Below are 20,543 nucleotides of genomic sequence, written 5' to 3'. Positions count from 1 at the left end.
TGATGATCCCCAGAGGTCTCTTCCAACCTGGTTGATTCTGTGAGAAATGGGCCAGCAGGAACTGTATGAAATTCAAAAAAGGACAACTGCAAAGTCCTGCCCATGGGAAGGAAGAGACTCTGGCAGCCACATAGTCTGGGGACTGCCTGCCTGGGGAGCAGCTCTGCTGGAAAGGCCTTTGTGGGTTTTGAGGTCACAAGCTGAACATGAGCCAGCAGCACGCTCTGGCACCAAAGGTGCCCAACAGCATCCTGGGCTGTAGGAACAGGAGCTCAGCCAGCAGAGGAAAGTGATTACCCTCCTCCACTCAGCACTTGTAAGACCTCCTCCAGGTACTGTGTCCAGTTTTGCAGAATCAGAGAATTGTTGAGAATCACAGAATAAGACAGACAAACTGAAACGAGCTCTGTGGAGGGCTACAAGGGTGGTCAGCATGCTGGAGCACTTATCCTGTGAGGACAGGCTGAGGAAACAGCAACTGTTCAGCCCGGAGAAGATAAGACACTGAGGAGACCTAATAACACCACCTAAGCACCTATAAGGAGATTAGGAAGATGCCTTTGGAGGAAAATTTAGTGATTAGAGTTTGAGAGCTAGGTATGAGAGAGGTCCTAAGTCTGGCACAGATACTGGACATTAATAATAAAACCACATTTTATTATTACTACTACTACTTTGGTCCACTGATTAGGACCAAAACAAATAACTCCCCTTGCACCCCCCACTCCTCCAAACCCCAAAATACTCTCTCCCCAAAATCAAACCCCCACAATTAGGCTAATTCATCTACAGCAGATTAACTTTCAGGACCTTTATTATGGGAAACCTAGTATTTAGCATACATTATTGCACGAATTTCTAGGGTGAGCTTCAGTTAAACACTAAAAGCTTATTAGAGCCAGATGGTGAGAGGAAAAAAGGAGGTAGTGAGGTGAGGGAGCCAAGGAGCAGCACACAGGTAGAGCCAGTCGTTGGAGAAGTTGAACAGCTCTTAAATGGAGCAGGATGGATTTACTTGAAGTTCTGTTTGTAAAACAAAAGGGAGGTTGTAGTGAAGTGGGAGTTGGCCTCTTCTCCCAGGCAACCAGCGCTAGGACAAGAGGACACAGCCTCAAGCTTGGCCAGGGGAGGTTCAGGTTGGACATCAGGAAGCATTTCTTCTGAGCAAGGGTCATTAGCCACTGGAAGGGGCTGCCCAGGGAGGTGGTGGAGTCCCCATCTCTGGAGGGGTTGAAGAAAAGCCTGGCCATGGCACTTAGTGCCCTGGTCTAGTTGCCAGGGTGGTGTCAGGGCAATGGTTGGACTCGATGATCCCAGAGGGCTCTTCCAACCTCATTGATTCTGTGATTCTATGATTTACTTGCAGAAACAACACAGAAGGAAGCACTAATTACTTCACAACGAATCTACTTGGATGCCAAAATGAAGTCATCCAAATTCACAAAATTTGACATTTCTATACAGCATTTCTTGGGCTTAAAAAGCTACGACAAAAAATCATCAAGTCCTTAGCAGGAGGCTGGGTTTACAACTCCTACCCTGCACACCACGTAAGGGAACTCCTTTGCAAGGAGTATCATGTCACAGGAATTAATCTCTTCCAGAGACAGCAAAGTGGTATCATTGAACACCTCCCATGTCATATGTGCTGTCAGACACTGTCTGGACTGAAAAACGCTCCATTTGTTCACATTTTCAGAATTAAAAAAAAAAAAATAAGCCTGTACATATGCAAGTACAGAGACAAAGCTACTATCATTCATATAAATTATGAGATGAGGAAAAAAAAATATATATATATTTACAACTTCCCAGATTTCCAGAAAGCCTCATGTTCCAGCTGGAGCCGGCAGCCTGCTTAGGAAAGGGAGCAGAAGCAGTGCAGGACCAGGGGTGGAATCAGGGCAACAAGTGAACTGGAAACAGGAGTTTGTTCAGTGACAAAATGGGTCAGTAATCAGAGAGACAGGCAGAGAGATAGGAAAGGGAAAAAAAAACCAAGACAGCATATTTATAATGATCAGAAGAAGAGACAAAGAATATGGGAACAGCTGAGGCAGGTCAGATCAAAAGTCTGTTTATCCCACGAGCAGATGGCTCAGGCAAGCACGTTCCCCAGGATATTCCCCCACTCGCTGAGCGTGTCTTTGCATTCAGCAACCTTTGATGAATTTGCCTTCAGTGAGATCAGTTCAAGGAGTAATCGAGTGGTATAAACCTTTGATATGGATCCTTTGGTAAAGTTTAAAGCAGTATTGTCTGTTGTTTCAATCTGTCGCTGCTAATTTCAGTTACTGCCCTTCAGTTCTTGTACTGGAAGGGGAAAGGAACAGCTGTTTTCTATTCCCCACTAACACGTTGCTCATGATTTTATAGAACACTATCCTTTCACTACCATTTTTCTTTCCAGGTTGAAGAATCCTGCTCTGTCTAGTGCAGAAAGCTTTCTCTGCCTTTGATGATCTTTGTTGTTCTTCCCAGAAAAGATGCATCAGAACTGGAAAGGGCAGAGTACCAGTGGGGGGTACTACAGCAGTACTCAAAGCATAAGGACACCATGGATTTATACCTCTCCACTTTGTTCTTCACGTCCTTCCCCTTTGTAACTTTTCATATGGTTTTTAGCCGTTACTAAACAGAGCATCAACATCTTCACAGAAGCACAGCTCCAAGATCTCCCATCTGAGCAACGACTTTCTTAGCTCACCTTTCTGTGCATCGCATTAGGATCACACTCCACTCCTCCAGCACACACCACTTCACAGATACTCAACACTGAATTTCACCTACCATTTTACTTCACAGTTACTCAGTGCTCTCAGATGACACTACAACTCTTCACTCTGTTTTAGCTTTTACTACAGTGATTCACTTGGCATCAAATTGTCACCTTTCACTGTATTTTTCCAGATCATTTATGACTGTGTTAAAAACAGTTTAGGTCCAGCACTATCCAATCTCAATATATAAAAAGGATCTTTATTGCCTTTTTTTGTTACTTCTAGCCAATCTTCTACCCATGCAAAGACCTCACCTTCCATCAAACTTTAATGTCTAAGTGTTTGATAAGGGACCTTCCTGAATGCCCTTCAGAAATCCAAGAAGTCCGTATCAGCCAGAACTCCTTTGCCCATCTTTTTCCCCCCCTCCTTTAACGAACTCCTATGGTTTTATAAAGCATTCCCTCACAAAAGCCATTTCCTCCACAATAAAATCTCATTTATCCACGTGTCAACTAATTCTAGTCTTTATTACATCTTGCCCAGAACATGTGTCAGGTGGACAGGCCTGCTGCTCCCCACATCTCCCCTCCCAGACTTCACACGACATTTTCCTCTTCCCCCTCCCTTGCCCCTTAGAAAGCGTTCAGGACAGGTAACCAACAGTTCACAGTTCAGCTATTTTATTACTTTTCTGGAGTTCTAGTGATACTCAGAACTTACTCCGCTAACAATATGACACTTCCTTCTCCTCTCCTCGGCCCTCAGAAGGTGTACAGGGTCCTACTATCCTGCACCTCCAATTTTCTCCCACATTCCACAGAAAGCTCTCCTACGGCCTTGTCTGAAAATCCAACAGCCTAATTCCATCCTGGTTTAGAGACAGCTTTTCCCTCCTGCACAGATTTCCTACACTCCTAAAATCTCAATTCCAAATTAGCCAAAATCCCCTTTTCCTGGACAATTCTGTCAATCATGTGCCAAGACTCTGTCTTGGTGTCTAACCTTGCACGTGGCCCTCTGAGTATTTTAGAGAATAACAGTGAGGTAGTTCCAGTCTTTAACTTTCCAACCAAGCGGAGACAACAACGAACGCATGAGGAGACAGAGGAGTATCCAGAAGTGACAGAGGAGTGTCCACAGCAGATGGTCACAGAATCACAGAATCAATGAGGTTGGAAGAGCCCTCAGGGATCATCGAGTCCAACCATTGCCCTGACACCACCATGGCAACTAGACCAGGGCACTAAGTGCCATGTCCAGGCTTTTCTGAAACCCCTCCAGAGATGGGGACTCCACCACCTCCCTGGGCAGTCCCTTCCAATGGCTAATGACCCTTGCCGAGAAGAAACCAAAAGACAGAAGTGCTACTGTCCAAAACATGTCAAATACAAAGTCACAGGCTCTTTGAAAATGATGCTCCACATCCAAAGAGAAGTGCACCAAGAAAAAAGGGACACTGGAGGAAAGATCCCAGAAGTACAACGCAAACTAAAGGTGAGATGATAAGATACAAGAAGAATAAGTAAAAGGCACGACAACCAGGATGTAACAAAGCTGTAAGGAGCAGCACTATTCAGTGAAAGCAGTCAAAAGCCTTTCCTGCAATGTATACGAACACCAGTCAAGAATTTTTATAAAGAAGAAAGTTACAGTGGCAAAGGAAACAGGAGCCAATAGAATAAGAAAAAAGAAAAAGGAAGCTTCAAATGCTATGAAGAAAGGCAGAGATTATGAAAAAACACAGGGAGAGAACTTACATTAAATGCACAAATTTTAAGACTAGACACGTCTGTTAAATAAGACTATTAAATGAGGTGTCCTTAGGGTGACAGCATCTTAACTACCCCCCTTCTGAATCAAGAACTTGAGGCTTACTATAACTTCCAGAAAGATACCCAGGTCTTTGTCTGAAAACATCAAAAGTTTACTGATTCCTCTAACATTTAATTCCAGTGGTTAATTGCCTTGTCCACTAAAAGGTCACATTGCAGTGTTGTCTTGCTAATTCTAGAAATAACGCTCCTTTTCTGACCCAGGCCTGTGCTGAACTGCTCATCTAATGTAACCTCCTCAAATCTTAGCCTAATTAAACCCAATATGTAATCTTTCACTGAGGAGATGTAGTCTCCACCTTTTTCCCCCAGTATTTGATCTTGCATATTTCAGAGGTAATGTATTTGTTAAAAATGCCTAAGAAGTCTTAAATATCCTCTGTCATATATGCCTGTCTCCAGAGATGGTGACTCCCCCACCTCCCTGGGCAGCCCCTTCCAATGGCTAATGACCCTTTCTTGAGTGACAAGACCTGAACGGTAAAATCTGGCACTGACAGTAAGATTAACTTCCCAGCTTCTCAGAGTAGAAACAAAAAGAAAAAAACCCCCATAACAGCACACCTTGCCACTGAAAGAGAAGATTCATTACTCAAGGACAAAAACAATGTTTATGGGTATCACTGATTCTCCACTGATACAGCAGATGGCTCATGGAAACAAGAAAATAAGGAAGTGAGATTGATGAAAAGAGAAAAAAAAGAACAATTTCTTATTAAAAAATAAGAACAGAGAAGTTGGAGTTAGAGAATGAGAAGATGCCGAGAGCGCCTCAGATGAAGCAGAAGATATACAGAAGCCCCCAACATCCTCAAAGCAGGGGAGAAGACAACAAATTTGACATTGGTATTAGAAAAATCAGACCTGAAGTTTCACATTTAAAGTGCCCAAGCATTTCAGTAGCAAACTGGGTATGTTTGATGGCCAGCAGATGGCATGGGTAACACAACATTAACACAGCAAGCTGCGTCTCAGTGTAAAGATCACTGAATAAACACAAAAGTTAGCTTCCAGAGCTCAATACAATAAAACATGTGGCCAGTAATTGAAACAAAATATTTCATAAAATGGTTTGATTTGCTTGAAAATACTTACATCTTAGTTTGTCCAGTATTTTACCGCCACACATGGTTGCTAACATAGCTTTCACAGAAAACACCGTCAGCTTCCCACGGCCCTCACTGTGGAAAAAAATTACACGGTCAGTAATCACCACATAGAATGGTAGTAACAAAAATACTTGAGGGCTAGGAAGGAAAGGCATAAATGCCCTCTGTTAACTACTAAGACCTGCCAACAACTAGTCAATGTAACATTAAAACAGTGCTAACACCAGCATTTTAAATATATTGGAAGAGTTCACAAGTGTCTAATCACAAATCAAATATTCTTGTAAAATTATGAAAAATGCCCAGATAGAGACTATCATTTGTCTTGTTCAACCCATAACTGTTCTATAAAAAATTAATATTTTCCATTAAATACATTTGTTCACTGTAAAACACCTAATTTTTCCTCTGCTACCCTTTGTTAGCTGCTTTAAATTTTTACTCCTGGATTTAAACTGATGTTCAAATATACATTTCACTCTAAAAATAGTACAGCGATTGATAGCTAGTGGAGAAGTTGTTTGATATCCTGAATATACCACATAGAACAGGAAAAATGTGAACAATGTTTTATTCTGATTTAGGTTAATAAAGCTGCCTTGCTCTCAGAAGAGATGGGACATTTGGGGAATCACCCTCAACTATAAACAGCAACAGTGGGACAGATAAGCCACCAAGAAAGTTAAAGTCACATATACAGGAGAAAAAGAATTAAAATAAGTTCAAGTAACTGTAATTAAATGTATTGGACAGGTAATTTGTACTATCATGGAAACTACAATGATGGGGAAAATACGTGATGAGTGTTGGAAGAGATCTAGAAGAACTCTAGAATACTTCTCAGGGGCAAAGAGATGTGCACTTAACGTTTGCACCTGGACTACTAGCACTTGGAAAGCGTTAAGAGTAGAATTGTTCAAAGTAAATATTGGCTCATGGTATTGGAGTAGTGACAAGGTCTAACGTCAATGACGGACGAGCAACCGGATGGAGACATCAGGAAGAAACCAAATAAGGTTTTTTCTGCCCTTTCACACTCAGAGTTACTATGCAAATATAATCTTCTGGTAACATTTCACCCTCCATGGTGAGGTAAAGGCTCTCAGTGTTTCTCAGGCTGAGAAACTCAGAGTAGCTTTCAGATATTCCCTTTAGAGAAGAGAGGCAATCTCTTCTAGAGCTACAACTGCAGGAAGGTCTGTGAAGAGGAACGGCGAGCCAAAGGCCACCACTTCCCTGACATCCAGTACCCTTTTAACTGCTGTTTGAAGAAACTAAACAAAGGGAGAAAACTAAACACATCAGATATTTATTTCAAGCTATAAAAAGGCTATAAAGTTAACAACGAGGTAAAGACCTCGGCTATCCTATTTTGTTTCTGTCTTTTCTCTTAAATAGCTCTCTCAAAGGAGTAAGTTGGCACTCCCTCAGTGTGTAAAAAAAAAGACACAGAATCACAGAATCAATGAGGCTGGCAGAGCCCTCTGGGATCATCGAGTCCAACCATTGCACTGACACCACCATGGCAACTAGACCAGGGCACTAAGTGCCATGTCCAGGCTTTTCTTAAACCCCTCCAGAGATGGTGACTCCACCACCTCCCTGGGCAGCCCCTTCCAATGGCTAATGACCCTTTCTGTAAAGAAATTCTTCCTGATGTCCAACCTGACCCTCCCCTGGCCAAGCTTGAGGCTGTGTCCTCTTGTCCCATCGCTGGTTGCCTGGGAGAAGAGGCCAAAAACCATAACTCCTCCCCTGCAATCTGGTAGAGGTGTAGGTATTAAGCAAATTGCCAAAATCAATTTTTGTACCAATGCTGCTCAGTCTGCTGAGTTCCCTAAGAAAAGGAAAAAGGGCAAAACTTTCAAAATTATTTTGAACCTCCTGTAACAATCAGGAGTTCTCAGGATTGGAAACAGAACTGGAGGAGGTGGTGGAGTCACCATCTCTGGATGTGTTTAAGAAAAGCCTGGACATGGCACTTAGTGCCCTGGTCTAGTTGCCATGGTGGTGTCAGGGCAATGGTTGGACTCGATGAGCCCAGAGGGCTCTTCCAACCTGCTTGATTCTGTGTGATTCTGTGATTCTGTAAAGAACCCACTGCAGCACTCCAGTTGTGTCAGCTCTCCCACTGCGTCCTCTTGAGACGAATCAGACCTCTAACTCCTCCCGTTTGCTCCCCATGCTGCACACAACAGCGTCCAGCACTTCAGAGGCACCCGGTCACGCCGATTGCCCAGGGAAGGCACAAGAGCTTTCTGCATAACGCTGATCCATAGGCATGTCCTTATGTACACACATATGGCTTGAAGTGAGCCCCTTCCAGCTCTGCTGGGCTGACTACAAGGTTCCTCCTCATCACATCGCTCCACACTTCGCTTGCCAACTCACTTCCTCACTTTGTTGTCATTCCCTCCCTCCCCCTTACTGCACGCTGCTTTACTACCAGCATAGAGCGTGGTTTGATACCTACAATTCAAAAAAGAAAAAAGAAGTTGGAGCAACTAAACCCACTGTCAAATTAAATGAGATTTCTAGAAGTGAAATAAAAACCTGACTGCTCTGAAGCAGTCGAATGGGGTCAGGGAATGAGCGGTTACTCTGGGGTGCCAGTAACGGGTCAGGGACTTTGGGAAGCCACGAGAGGCTATTGGGAGACACACCAGGAATCAGCTGTCAAACACCCACGCAGAGCTCTGGGGGAGAAAGCAGCAAAGAACATGATAGCACAGCCCTTCCTCCTCACAACTCACACTGATGCAGTATGAGCCATCATTTGGTGTTGGAGCGAGTCCAGAGGAGGGCGACCAAGCTGGGGAAGGGTCTGGAGGGTCTGACCTCCGAGGAACGGCTGAGGGAGCTGGGGGTGTTTAGCCTGGAGAAGAGGAGGCTCAGAGGTGACCTTAGTGCAGTCTACAACTACCTGAAGGGAGGGTGTAGCGCAGTGGGAGTCGGCCTCTTCTCCCAGGCAACCAGCGATAGGACAAGAGGACACAGCCTCAAGCTTGGCCAGGGGAGGGTCAGGTTGGACATTAGGAAGCATTTCTTCTCAGCAAGGGTCATTAGCCATTGGAAGGGGCTGCCCAGGGAGGTGGTGGAGTCACCATCTCTGGAGGGGTTTAAGAAAAGCCTGGACATGGCCCTTAGTGCCCTGGTCTAGTTGCCATGGTGGTGTCAGGGCAATGGTTGGACTCGATGATCCCAGAGGGCTCTTCCAACCTCATTGATTCTGTGGTTCTGTGACTTCTGCACCATGACCAGTGTTGTTCTATGGGTCCCAGCAATGTGCCCATTGTCAGCATTTTTCATGCTTACCTAACACAAGCTCAAACTCAAATATTTTGAGGGGGAAGATGCTGGTATTTCATTCCTGTACCTGTTTGGTGGAACGCTAATGACCTTGTGGTGTTACCACCAGCACCACCCTGCAAGAAGCTACTGGACTACGTGTATCCAAGCTACCACACAGCTACCACAATGATGCAATTCCAGTACAGACATGTACTTTTTATTTTTTTTTAAATGTCTGCCATGCTGATGAACTCCTGGAGAGGGAGCCTCAGTCCTGCCTCTCCTCTCATTTTCGGTTTGCCCACTGCACAGTGCAGCACAGCATCCCAGCTTCTCTCAATCCCCTGTGCCAGACAGAGGAAGCTGAAGAGAAGCTGTTGTACTGTGCTGGGATCAAGAGTGCTGCTTGGGTTCCAGGAGAGGCAGAACTTGCAGCGTTGGGGGCAGTGGGGGAGAAAAACATCTCTCTAACTAAAGCCTCAATCTTTTGAGCCCCCAAACACGACTATTTCTATTTTTAAATTCTGTATTTTTCTAGGATGATCTGAGAACCACTAAGCCCATCAGCTAACACTTACAACTCGTCTCACAACTAACACCAAGCAGAAAAATACACGTTTGATTCTGTTGTCAAAGCAGTCTTCCTGCTCTGAGCTTTGTGTTGTTTTTATCCGTACTTAGTGAGACAGGGATTGTTCTGAAGTCGACTTTTTTTGGGCGAAATCTAGCTGCTGTTTGTAAGGTAAGAAGTAGTCACATTAGGAAAGGATCAAAGTCTGGACATTACAGACAGAACAACTATTTGGCATGTTCAGTGCTGCAGATTGTCTTGGGTAAGACTCCTCGGTCTGTGTGACAGCATCCTGGCCACAAGCAGGTCTCTACTGCTAGGAGAGAGGGCAAAAGCAGAAGAAAGATAAGACTGAAATAATAGCTGACTGTGAGAAAGATAAGACAAAAGGAAGTGCTAAACAACAGTGAAAGATTTGCAGTTGCTACTCAGAGAGCCCACAGAGACGCATCTCCTCAAGCAGACTAGCAAACCAAACCCTGAAGAAAGAGGCTGTGAAAGAAATTCATCCAAGTGGACACAAGGAAGTGCCTAGACAGTACCCTGCCCAAGAAATCAAGCTGCTTCCAGCCAAGAAATGAGAATCAGCCTTTACGGGGTCATAGCACGTCAGAATGGGATCCAAGGGGACTGTCAAAATAAGGCAGCATTATCAAATGGTCTGGTTGATCAAGATTCAGCAAAACACTTTCACTTTTAAACAGTGCTACATCACCATGAGGTTAACATTATGTTCTACCACAGTCTGCAGAACAGAGTTTCACTCCATCTTCAGCTCAGACACACACAGCTTACGGCAGTCTGCGAGTTCCAGAAGGCACTAACTCATCTTTCTCAAGAAAGCAATTTTTAAGACAGAGCATTGCTGCTGTGGCAGTGTAAATCTCTGCAGGCACTACCATGATATTAAATATACGTGTGTGTCTAACACACAATTTCATGAGCTTGAGAACCAGCATGCGGACAGTTTGCCAGAGACTCATGCAGTTGTTGGCTGCATTCATCTAACTAAAAGAGAAAATTAGTTTAAGAATACAACTAGAGTCGTTACTAGCCTGTCATATGCTGCTATCATGAAGTTGAGGAGGAGGCTGATGGATTGCTCTACACTGATTTGGTGAGTAGAAGGAAGGCGTTTGTTTAGCTGGTAGTAGATGGATGAAATGATTGTTTCTAGTCGAGACACGTTGATCTCTGTGTTATGATCCAAAGTGTTAAGGCCATTATCTCGGAAGGCTTCAATCATATTCCAGATATCAACAAGATGAACTAAAAATAAAGGAAAAAAAATTAACTTCTCTTCTGTAATGCATGCAAGCTTACTTTTATGGTACTGCTTCCGAATACTACGTTAGCTTTTATTTTGGAATGAACAGTTACTTATTTGTACTCAAAGTGAGAGACAGACTGTTGATATTCACACTCATAGTTCGTGTCAGCTGGTTTAAAGTAACAGAGCAGTGCCCAGACATCTCATGTGCCTTCTATTCCACCCTTCAACATCTGGGTGCTCCGACAGAAAAACTACATAAAGGAGAAAAGCGATTTTCCATCATCATGCAGTGTGTTTTAGCAGAGTTAGATACTTTCCTTTGAGAAAGACATCAGCCATATTCTAATTCCACTACAAATTGGTTACAATCATTTTGAATATCCTCATGCTGCCTAGCATTGAAGGAGGAACTTGATGTTCCAGTTAAACCATGACTGTTTCCAGTTGATTCAGTTGCCAAGTCCAGAGCATGATACTTTGTAAACACAGGTCTGTAACTCCAAAGCGTTTCCCTAAATTACCCTGCCGTATCTTAGCACATATCTAAGGAGTGTTAACAACGTAGAGAAAAAGTTTCCCAAAACCACCGTAAGCGTCTGCAGAACCACATTAAATAATATTTTAACATGTTTCAAAGCTGGAAAGGTATGTGTGATAGTGGGAGAAGACATCTAAGGATCAGCAGTAACCCATCAGTCCAAACTGAGCATGAGCCAACAGACTTATCTGCTAACTTCACAACTTCTGTGATCTTCCTTAACTTACACAAAAAGAGTCTGAAGTAAGAGTGTGATCTTTAACATTTCTTACATAAAACTCGTCTTTATATTTCTCACACAAAACCCACACAAGGATAAAAGCCAAGCTGCCTGTTCACACCAAGCATAGGCCCCTGGATCACCCTGTGGCCCAGACAAAGGTCACAAACATGCAGCCTCGTGTAGACATACACGTATGGTAAAGGTTACTCAAGGCATATGCACGGCATCAGTGAATTGGGCCCAAAGTGTGCACTGTACTACAATTAGCATTTCTTAATACCTCTGTCCTGATTAAGAGAGATTTTTAATTCAAAAGCATGAATTACAGACAAGAACTAACACTCTTCCACAGGAATGAAGAAGCCGCAAGCCCTCAAACCAAAGGCACTGCGGGTATTGCCACAACGGCCCTAAGAGAGACACATCCCGGGGTCGAGGAGCTGCAACCTGCCGTGTGCAGCTGCACGTGTCCTCTACAGGACTCCTCAGCTGTCCCCTGTCCTCTTCCACACCAGACACACACCAATCCCACCTCACTGGGAGGAGGGACCTACTCCTGCGTTGAAAGTCTGACGACATCAAAATTCTGCGCTCCTATGAATAAAAAAAGTTTGTGTTTTTCTTTCCTCTGTAACGTTTGGCTTATCTGAGAGAATTACTACAAAACCAGTACGAGTGTTTCTTCACGGACATCAGCTTTGTCCTCGTCTGTTCTTTTTGCCATGTCCAATTCAACACCGGTAGCAGAACACAAAGTCGTATCACCTATTCACCCTTGGATTAATCTTTGCTTTGGCGAGCTGTCCAAGGTCAAAGGACCATGGAAGAGAACGAGGAAACTTACACTGACTAGTATGGAATGAACTTACAGAATCCTTTGTGGTTGCTGCATTTCACACATGCCACCAGGATCAGACCCAGACACTTTCACCCTAGTGACTGTATTATGCGCCACTGAACTCATCCCTGTGCCTCGCTGTCGGGTGGTTTGCAGGACACCACGATGGAACAGGAGCTCAAATGGCTTGAGACTGCCTGCATCCAACACTCAGGGCAACTGAAATACATCAGGCTGGCCCATATATTTTAAATTTTTGAAATATTAAAGAATAAAAGTGAAGATATAGAGTATTGGACAAAGATCGCTGCCTCTATTTAGTTATATATTTAATCTCTGTTCAGTTTAAGTAACAACTACCATCGTCTGATAAAACGTGTGCTTACTCTTGCTATACTCAAAATTCACATGGGTGGAATATTTGAAACAATCATGCACGAGAGATTTATGAAGATAAAGAGTAATTATAAAACTTACGATTACATCTTTTTTGTACAAACCGCAGTTTACAGGCTGTTCGGTACGTTGAAAGTCTGATGACATCAAAATTCTGTGCTCCTATGAATAAAAAAAAGTTGGTGTTTTTCTTTCCTCGATAACATTTGGCTTATCTCAGAGAATTACTTCAAAAACAGTACGAGTGTTTCTTCATGTACATCAGCTTTGCCATATGAACGTGACAAAGACTTTCATTAGGTATCTCAGGGTAAAGTGATTTTCAGCAGTGTGCTATAAACTGCCCTAAGTTTGAGACTGATACGAGCACCTTAAAAGGAAGCAAGGATTAAGTGCTGAGTGGGTAAGGAAGAGGATTGCACTGATGCTGGAAGACATGCACACAAAAAGTAAGATAAGAGCTGATTTATGAAGATGATAAGATAAAGCTGGTCCTCCTACCACCATCTGCACGGCAGCCCCATCACGAGAGTGCTTTTGGTCTCCCAAATAGATCCAAATCAGGTAAGAGGCAAAAGAAAAAGCACAGAAGAAAAAAAAAAAGATCTTATCTTCACCAACACCCTCCCACTTCAAGATGTACAAGTGTTATACCCTCAAACACCACCCCACGGAAGGTTTGACTGCCATTATCTATCCCTAGTCTGCACCACGTCTACCAGTTCCAGCAATTCCTCTGAACATCAGGAACTTGAGCCATTTCAGAAAGTTGTGGTAACCCTCTGCCAAACATACCCGTGTACCTCCTACGCTGATCAAATGAGATGATAAATGATGTGGGGATGATAAATGATACTGGTTTCAAGTCCGGTAGTGATCATTTCTAATTTGGAAGCAGCCAACAAGTCAAGTCTTGAGAATCCCATTAATCATGAAGCAAAACACCTTTTAAATGGCTCACATTTCCACAGCGTTGGCAGCTACGTTCTATAATCAATAAGTTCTAAGGTGCAATCTGAAACAGCTCAGTTGCACGTGGGTGATGGCATCTATGTTCTCCTGGGAGTGCACAAAAGCAGGATCTGCTGCAGCCTTTCATGCTTCTCTCCAAAGCCAGAGCTGAGATGAGCAGAGCACTGAGAAATGGGGATAACTGTGACTTATAGAATTCAGATGTCTAAAAGATACTTAAAAACCCAAACCCACATCCTCCCTGAGAAGGTATCTGGTTGCTATACTGGGGGTCTTGCTCAAATGTGATGTTATTTCCTCCTACGTTCTGAATTCAGAAGCCAACTTGCAAATACCTCATTTGAATTACCTTTGTGTAGCACCCACTGACTCACAGCTGCAAATGTAAGAAAGTATTCTTGTCTTTTGGGTATTTCATTATAACTTCACAAATAAAATGCCACAGCATCTGCACGCACGCCAAAGCATTTGCTTCTTAGAGACCCACGTACTGTGTCCTGAAAGTGACACACAAGGATTATTTCTCTCCACCACAGATGTGGAACATGAGGTGCAAAGACTCTCCTAAGATCAGGGAGGAGGCTGACTGACTTCCCCACCCAAGGCTCCCCGTAACAGCTTACCTAAGAGCAGCACTAGACCAGGCAACATCTGAGGAGTGCTCTGCTCGATGGTATGGTGCAACAAACCTCAGTGAATTATTTCACAGTATCATCTTTAGAAAACTAGTCAGTGATGTATTTCAGGAAAGTACTTGGCCAGGTAAGGTAAGCTGGAGTATTCAGATCCAAGGCTACAAGAAAATAGCTCATTTTGTATTTTCTATGTAATATTCTTTCAAAACTCTCAATTAGGGTGCACACTTCTATCTTTCAAACCACAGAAAGGACTTTCACAGACCACGAGTCTTCACAAAATGCTTTGTCTATATAAAATTATAAGTATAAAATATATGTGTGTGTGTATATCATAGAATTACAGACTGATTTGGGTTGGGAGGAACCTTAAAGTCCATCCAGTTCCAACCCCCTGCCACGGGTAGGGACACCTTCCACCAGACCAGGTTGCTCCAAGCCCCATCCAACCTGGCCTTGAACACTGCCAGGGAGGGGGCAGCCACAGCTGCTCTGGGCAACCTGGGCCAGGCTCTCACCACCCTCACAGCAAACAATTTCTTCCTCACATCTCATCTCAATCTCCCCTCTTGCAGTTTAAAACCATTCCCCCTTGTCCTGTCACTCCATGCCCTTGTCAAAAGCCCCTCTCCCGCTTTCCTGTAGCCCCTTCAGGCACTGGAAGGTGCTAGAAGGTCTCCCCGGAGCCTTCTCTTCTCCAGGCTGAACAGCCCCAGCTCTCTCAGCCTGTCTCCAGAGCAGAGGGGCTCCAGCCCTCTGAGCATCTTCGTGGCCTCCTCTGGACTCGCTCCAACAGCTCCGTGTCCTTCTTCTGTTGCGGGCCCCAGAGCTGGACGCAGCCCTGCAGGGGGGGTCTCACAAGAGCAGAATAAAGGGGCAGAATCCCCTCCCTCGCCCTGCTGGCCACGCTGCTGGGGATGCATATATATGATGCACATATACACACACACACACACAAGGTCATTTAACAGTTACATGCAAAAAGGAAAAGTCCTCCATTTCCTGGTCCTATCTTCCTGCGTCACATTACCACAAAAGCTTCATCAAGGTCGTTCTTCTAAACTATCTGAAGATAGAATGGGATGTGTTTTCAAGACAATCCCTATAGCTCACAATCACAGAATAGCTGAGGCTGAAATGACTGCTGGAGATCTAGTCCATACTCCCTGCTCAAGCAGGGTCAGCTACAGCAATTTGCCCAACACTGTTCAGTCGAGTTCTGAACATCTGCAAGGATGGAGACTCCACCACTTTGCTCGGCAGCCCCTGCCAGTGCTCGCCCACCCTCACAGTAAAAATGCTTTTTCTCCCATTCAGACAGAACTTGCTGTGTTTCAGTTTGTGCCCATTGCCTTGTATCCCTCCACTGGGCTGAAAAAAGTCTGGCTCCATCTTCTTTCTACCCTCCTGTAGAATGAACTCCGTACGTGTTCTGCAGCTCAGAGCAATCAGAACAGCTTGCACAGAACTCTCACCTGTCAGACAGCTCCATGAGTACTACAAAACCACAAATACACCTTGGGTGGCATGTCCAGTGTGGGTGAATGCCAAGGTCTACTCGTCTCACGTGAGCAATTATCTAAAATTTGCATGTTGACCAACAATAAACGGTCACTGAAAGCATCAGCTCTACACATCGCACATCTACTCTGTGTATGAAGCTCACCTAGAAAGGAAGATGTTTATGCATTCACTTTTGTAGTGAAATATTCCACCACAGGACAGGTGAAACCTGAAGAACTTAGATTTCTCATACTGATATGCTAAAGCCTCCCAGAGAAAGGCAGTTTGGAATGTCCATGCACCAGCACTTCAACAACGAACAGCGAGAACCACAGCTGCAAAAAGACACACCTTGTATAAAGATAACCAGAAGAACCCTGAATATATTTAATAATTTAGCCAGAGCTAAAAACTAGCAGTTTCTGTAGCTAAAAAGTCACTTTCTGTAGCTAAAAAGTCACTTTCTGTAGCTAAAAAGTCACTTTCTGTAGCTAAATGATCACGACTGCCACACTTTAAAGCGATGAGACCCATGTAATACTCTGCTGCACCAGGCAAAGCATTTCTAGTGGAGAAGCACTATTGTCATTTTGCAAGGTTTTAATGAGATTTCATCCAGGATATCACATAGAATTCAGTCACCTTTGCTCAAGTAAGACTGAATAGAGGCAGAGAAGAACAGGAGATGAGGTGTTCAGCAGGGAGACTACAGGAGTTAGCTCGTGCTGTCTGTTGAACAAGCCAACACAGGACATGACTATAAACTGAAATGCAAAGCAAGTTGGGAAGGTGGGGAGAAATAGTGTCCAAGACAGGTCTCAGATAAGAAGCAGATATAAATTAGCCAGGAATAAAACTGTTCCTGAAATTATAAGACACTTACAAGCACAGTGATCACGTTACTCTGGAATTCCTTCAACAAAACAGCACAATATACTATTGTTTTAAGACAGACCTTCAGCAGCCTGTACCTGGAATTATAGGACATGCTGGCCTCACCTAGGAGTTTCACTCAGTCCTGTGTGCCCGTAGGGAAGTAAAATGACATTATGGCAAGCAAACATACAACCTTTTACGTCTAACCGCACGTATCTTTCTAAAAGGTTACGTCTAATTCCTTTAAATTATCTTATCTCTGGACAGGCACTTGATTTCTGGTAACAATCACAGCCTCTCTTTCAGAGAATGTACAAAAAAAACCACCCCAGGCCCCCCAAACTGCTTCTCTTCTGAGTCACACTAGCATTGTTGTAAAAGGTGATCTGTCTACAACTATTTTAATAGTTGTCCACAAGCTTTAGATATTGCCATATATGAGAAATGCGAATGTTCCCTAAAAAAGGAGCTTCACAAAGCCTAGAAATGAACGACCTTTCAGGCAGTTGTGACTCACCTCTTGCCTTCTCCTCCTGACCAGCACCCAGGACGCTTTTCACTAGATGAGGCAATGGTCTTGTGGAAACGAGATGTAAATGATCTGGCAAAACTATCAAAGCGATGCTCTCAGTGAAGAATAAACGGCATTATGTCTTCAAATTTCTTACTTACTCATTTCCATGAACAGCTGTCTCTTCTCCGCCATTGTCCTCCTCCTCTTCCCACTCTCCTCAATCATTCTGAAGACAAAAATGGCAAATTGTGTTGTCTTTAAACAAAACTTGTACGAATTCATTCAACTTTGAAACCTGATGCCCGAGGTCAAATTGTATTTGTCAAGGAAGTAAAGATCTTAATTATAATTAAGGTGGAAAGAAAAAAAAAAAAAAGTATCTTTTGGCCACACAGACCTCCCTTTGTTAGGAAAACAGATTAAAGAAGTGACAGCAACACAGTGGAACTTACACCCCAAGGTAAGGAGGCACAGGGATAACTTAGTACCTTCTCAGGGCTTACTTCACTGCGTAGTCCCAAAAGACAGATGCTAAATTTCAGTCAACTCCAGCGAAAAAAAAGCAACTTAATTCAGAATCAGTGTAAAATTTCACTTAAAATTGCTACATTATATTATTTTTTTGTTACCAGATTCACCAACTAATTAAATATGTTTTTTAAATGTCTTTTTTTTAAAAAAAAGGCAAAAATACCAAACAGTTGTTGTACAATTACACCAGAATGTAACTCAAAGGGAGTTACTCAGCTCCCCCTCGTGCAACACGGCAGGACAGATTTCGTTAGGCTTAAATGTCAACCAAGGAGAAGAAAGTCGTCTCTTGGCACTTAATACACACTCTCTGATTAGCAGTTTCCCTCAGCAGTTGTCCACTGCCTGTTAATTGTGCTCTGGTGAAGATCTCAGAACACATATTCATCTTGAAAGCCACCAAAGCCTTTTTCCTTACCTGTTCGTAAAAGGAAAATAAGTGTATGGTGGTATAAAGTAATCTGCAAATATATTTTATTTCCTTATTTTTTTTTCCCCACTTTAGAAAATCACAGACTCAGAACCAACGTGCTTCTGGTTTTTTTTTTTAAAGGAAAAAACCTCTATGACATTTCTGCAGACATGTAAAAATTAGGGTTTTTTTTTTTTCCAGCTTCCAAAAATAAATTCATTTTATTAAGTTAAATGGGGAAACTTTGCCTGCGTGATTTATTTTTTTCACCCACAAGTTCCAGCTATCCTCATACACCGCCCCAAGCTTGAGCTTTTGGAACTAGCTACTACTCTCTTTATTTCCTTATCACATAAGACACGCATGTCATTTTGAAGAACACCAGCTACTGTACCAGTAATTAGCTTTATTCCAAGTGCTAGCGCCGCCGTAAATTCAACAGATGGACTCCAAGGGGTATATAGTTATTTGATCTTTTAAATTGTTCTTAGTAGAGACTATTTTATCAAGACATAAGGGACAATATCACTTGAATCTTCTGCAACACCAAAAAAATCATCACGATCATATTAGATCTTCTGGTCCTTGGGCTTTGGGTGCACGCGTTCCTCCTTCCACCTTCCCAACTCCCTGCTTCCAAGTCAATCTCATTGACCAATACTGGGTGTGAAGGGCTGCAATTAACTTTGCTGCTGTTTTGACATCAATCTCTTTCCCTACAGGAACTTCATTGCCTTGCAGGTGTCAGGATTTGAGTTTTTTAGGAGGTCACCCAAGCTGCATGGACCATGGTCATAAGAACATTATCATGCATAATTCACAGCTAAATAGGTTAGATTGACCAAGATACACACTTTTAAAGTTTTAAAGGAGCTAGCGTTACCCTTCATGCTCTTTGCAGAGCAAATGAGTGAATTATCTGTTCAGCACTGTCCTTGAAATGAGACCTGAATAAGTAAACTCATCTCTCCACGATTATGAAGTGCTGCAGGGACACGCCAACAAAGCCTGATTAACCCACAGCTCAGGAATTTTCCTGTAGAGGTTTTTCAGGTATGGTCTCAGGAAAATCATGTCCTAAGGTCATCCTCGAAGTCTCTTGCCTTTCTTGAAGGGAGCAAAAGATTTGAAATTTTCATTAGATGAACAGCTCAACAATCCCACACCTGCTCACCAAAACAACCCGATGTTACTATTTAGATTCACAAGCTCTCCTTGCTGGTTCTTTCCTGCTATTATCTGCGAGGGGGCAAACATCTAGGAAATGATCTTTCTGGGCCAGAGAGTTACACATTCTAAAGACAAATAGAGTGGAGAGAGAAGAGAGAAGCTGGCAGATATTTGTAAAAGTTGTGGAAATCACATCAGTTATATGAGATCTATTAGAATAATTGACAAACCCATTTTTAAAGCCTGAACAATGAGATGCAGAAGGATCCCTCACTGATGAATCACAGAATCAGTGAGGTTGGAAGAGCCCTCTGGGATCATCGAGTCCAACCATTGCCCTGACACCACCATGGCAACTAGACCAGGGCACTAAGTGCCATGGCCAGGCTTTTCTTAAACCCCTCCAGAGATGGGGACTCCACCACCTCCCTGGGCAGCCCCTTCCAATGGCTAATGACCCTTGCTGAGAAGAAATGCTTCCTCATGTCCAACCTGACCCTCCCCTGGCCAAGCTTGAGGCTGTGTCCTCTTGTCCTAGCGCTGGTTGCCTGGGAGAAGAGGCCGACTCCCACTGCGCTACAACCTCCCTTCAGGTAGTTGTAGACTGCACTAAGGTCACCTCTGAGCCTCCTCTTCTCCAGGCTAAACACCCCCAGCTCCCTCAGCCGTTCCTCGGAGGTCAGACCCTTCCCCAGCTTGGTCGCCCTCCACTGGACTCGCTCCAACACCTCAACATCTCTCTTGAAGTGCAGGGCCAGAAGCTGGGAAGAAGAAAGATGGAAAGTCTGTGTTTACCTTTGCGCTTTAAATCTATCCCAAGTTCAAAACAGGAATGAACTAAAACCAGAATAACTCCAACTATGCCAAGGATGCAAATTACAGTGCTCAACATCAGAAAGACAAGAAAGATAAACTGCAGTTTATTCTGCATTGGTTTTTTGGGTTGGTTGGGTTTGTTTGTTTAAAGGGGGTGGAGGTGTTTGGTTTGTTTTTTTGGTGGGGATTTTTTGGTGTTTTTTTTTTGTTTGTTTGTCTGGTTGTGAGGGTTTTTTTTTTTTTAACATTTGTGGCACAGTGCATGAGAAAAGTGCCAAGAAACATGCACGGATTGAAGTGACAAGGCAGACAAAAATTCT

At 43.4% G+C, this 20,543-nt stretch overlaps 1 protein-coding gene across 11 annotated transcripts in view; it reads right to left on the bottom strand.

Annotated features, from left to right (window-relative positions):
• Window positions 1-20,543, bottom strand: part of DTNB (dystrobrevin beta) — a 648,286-nt gene that overhangs the window by 167,732 nt on the left and 460,011 nt on the right. For 9 of the 11 annotated variants that reach the window (XM_068407087.1, XM_068407167.1, XM_068406681.1 and 6 more), the window contains exons 3-6: window positions 17,453-17,520; window positions 12,876-12,956; window positions 10,582-10,795; window positions 5,651-5,736 (exon numbers count right to left, since the gene is read on the bottom strand). In XM_068407087.1, the coding sequence (XP_068263188.1) occupies window positions 5,651-5,736; window positions 10,582-10,795; window positions 12,876-12,956; window positions 17,453-17,519 (448 nt within the window). In that variant the 5' untranslated portion in view covers window position 17,520. Of the gene's footprint in view, window positions 1-5,650; window positions 5,737-10,581; window positions 10,796-12,875; window positions 12,957-17,297; window positions 17,357-17,452; window positions 17,521-20,543 lie in introns of those variants that run through there. The other 2 variants (XM_068407324.1, XM_068406925.1) reach the window with 2 other exon arrangements.

The sequence above is a fragment of the Nyctibius grandis genome, chromosome 1, assembly GCF_013368605.1.
Source record: "Nyctibius grandis isolate bNycGra1 chromosome 1, bNycGra1.pri, whole genome shotgun sequence".
NCBI lineage: Eukaryota > Metazoa > Chordata > Aves > Nyctibiiformes > Nyctibiidae > Nyctibius > Nyctibius grandis.
The sequence above is the reverse complement of the archived record's forward strand: the minus strand, read 5'-3'. Positions and strand labels throughout refer to the sequence as shown.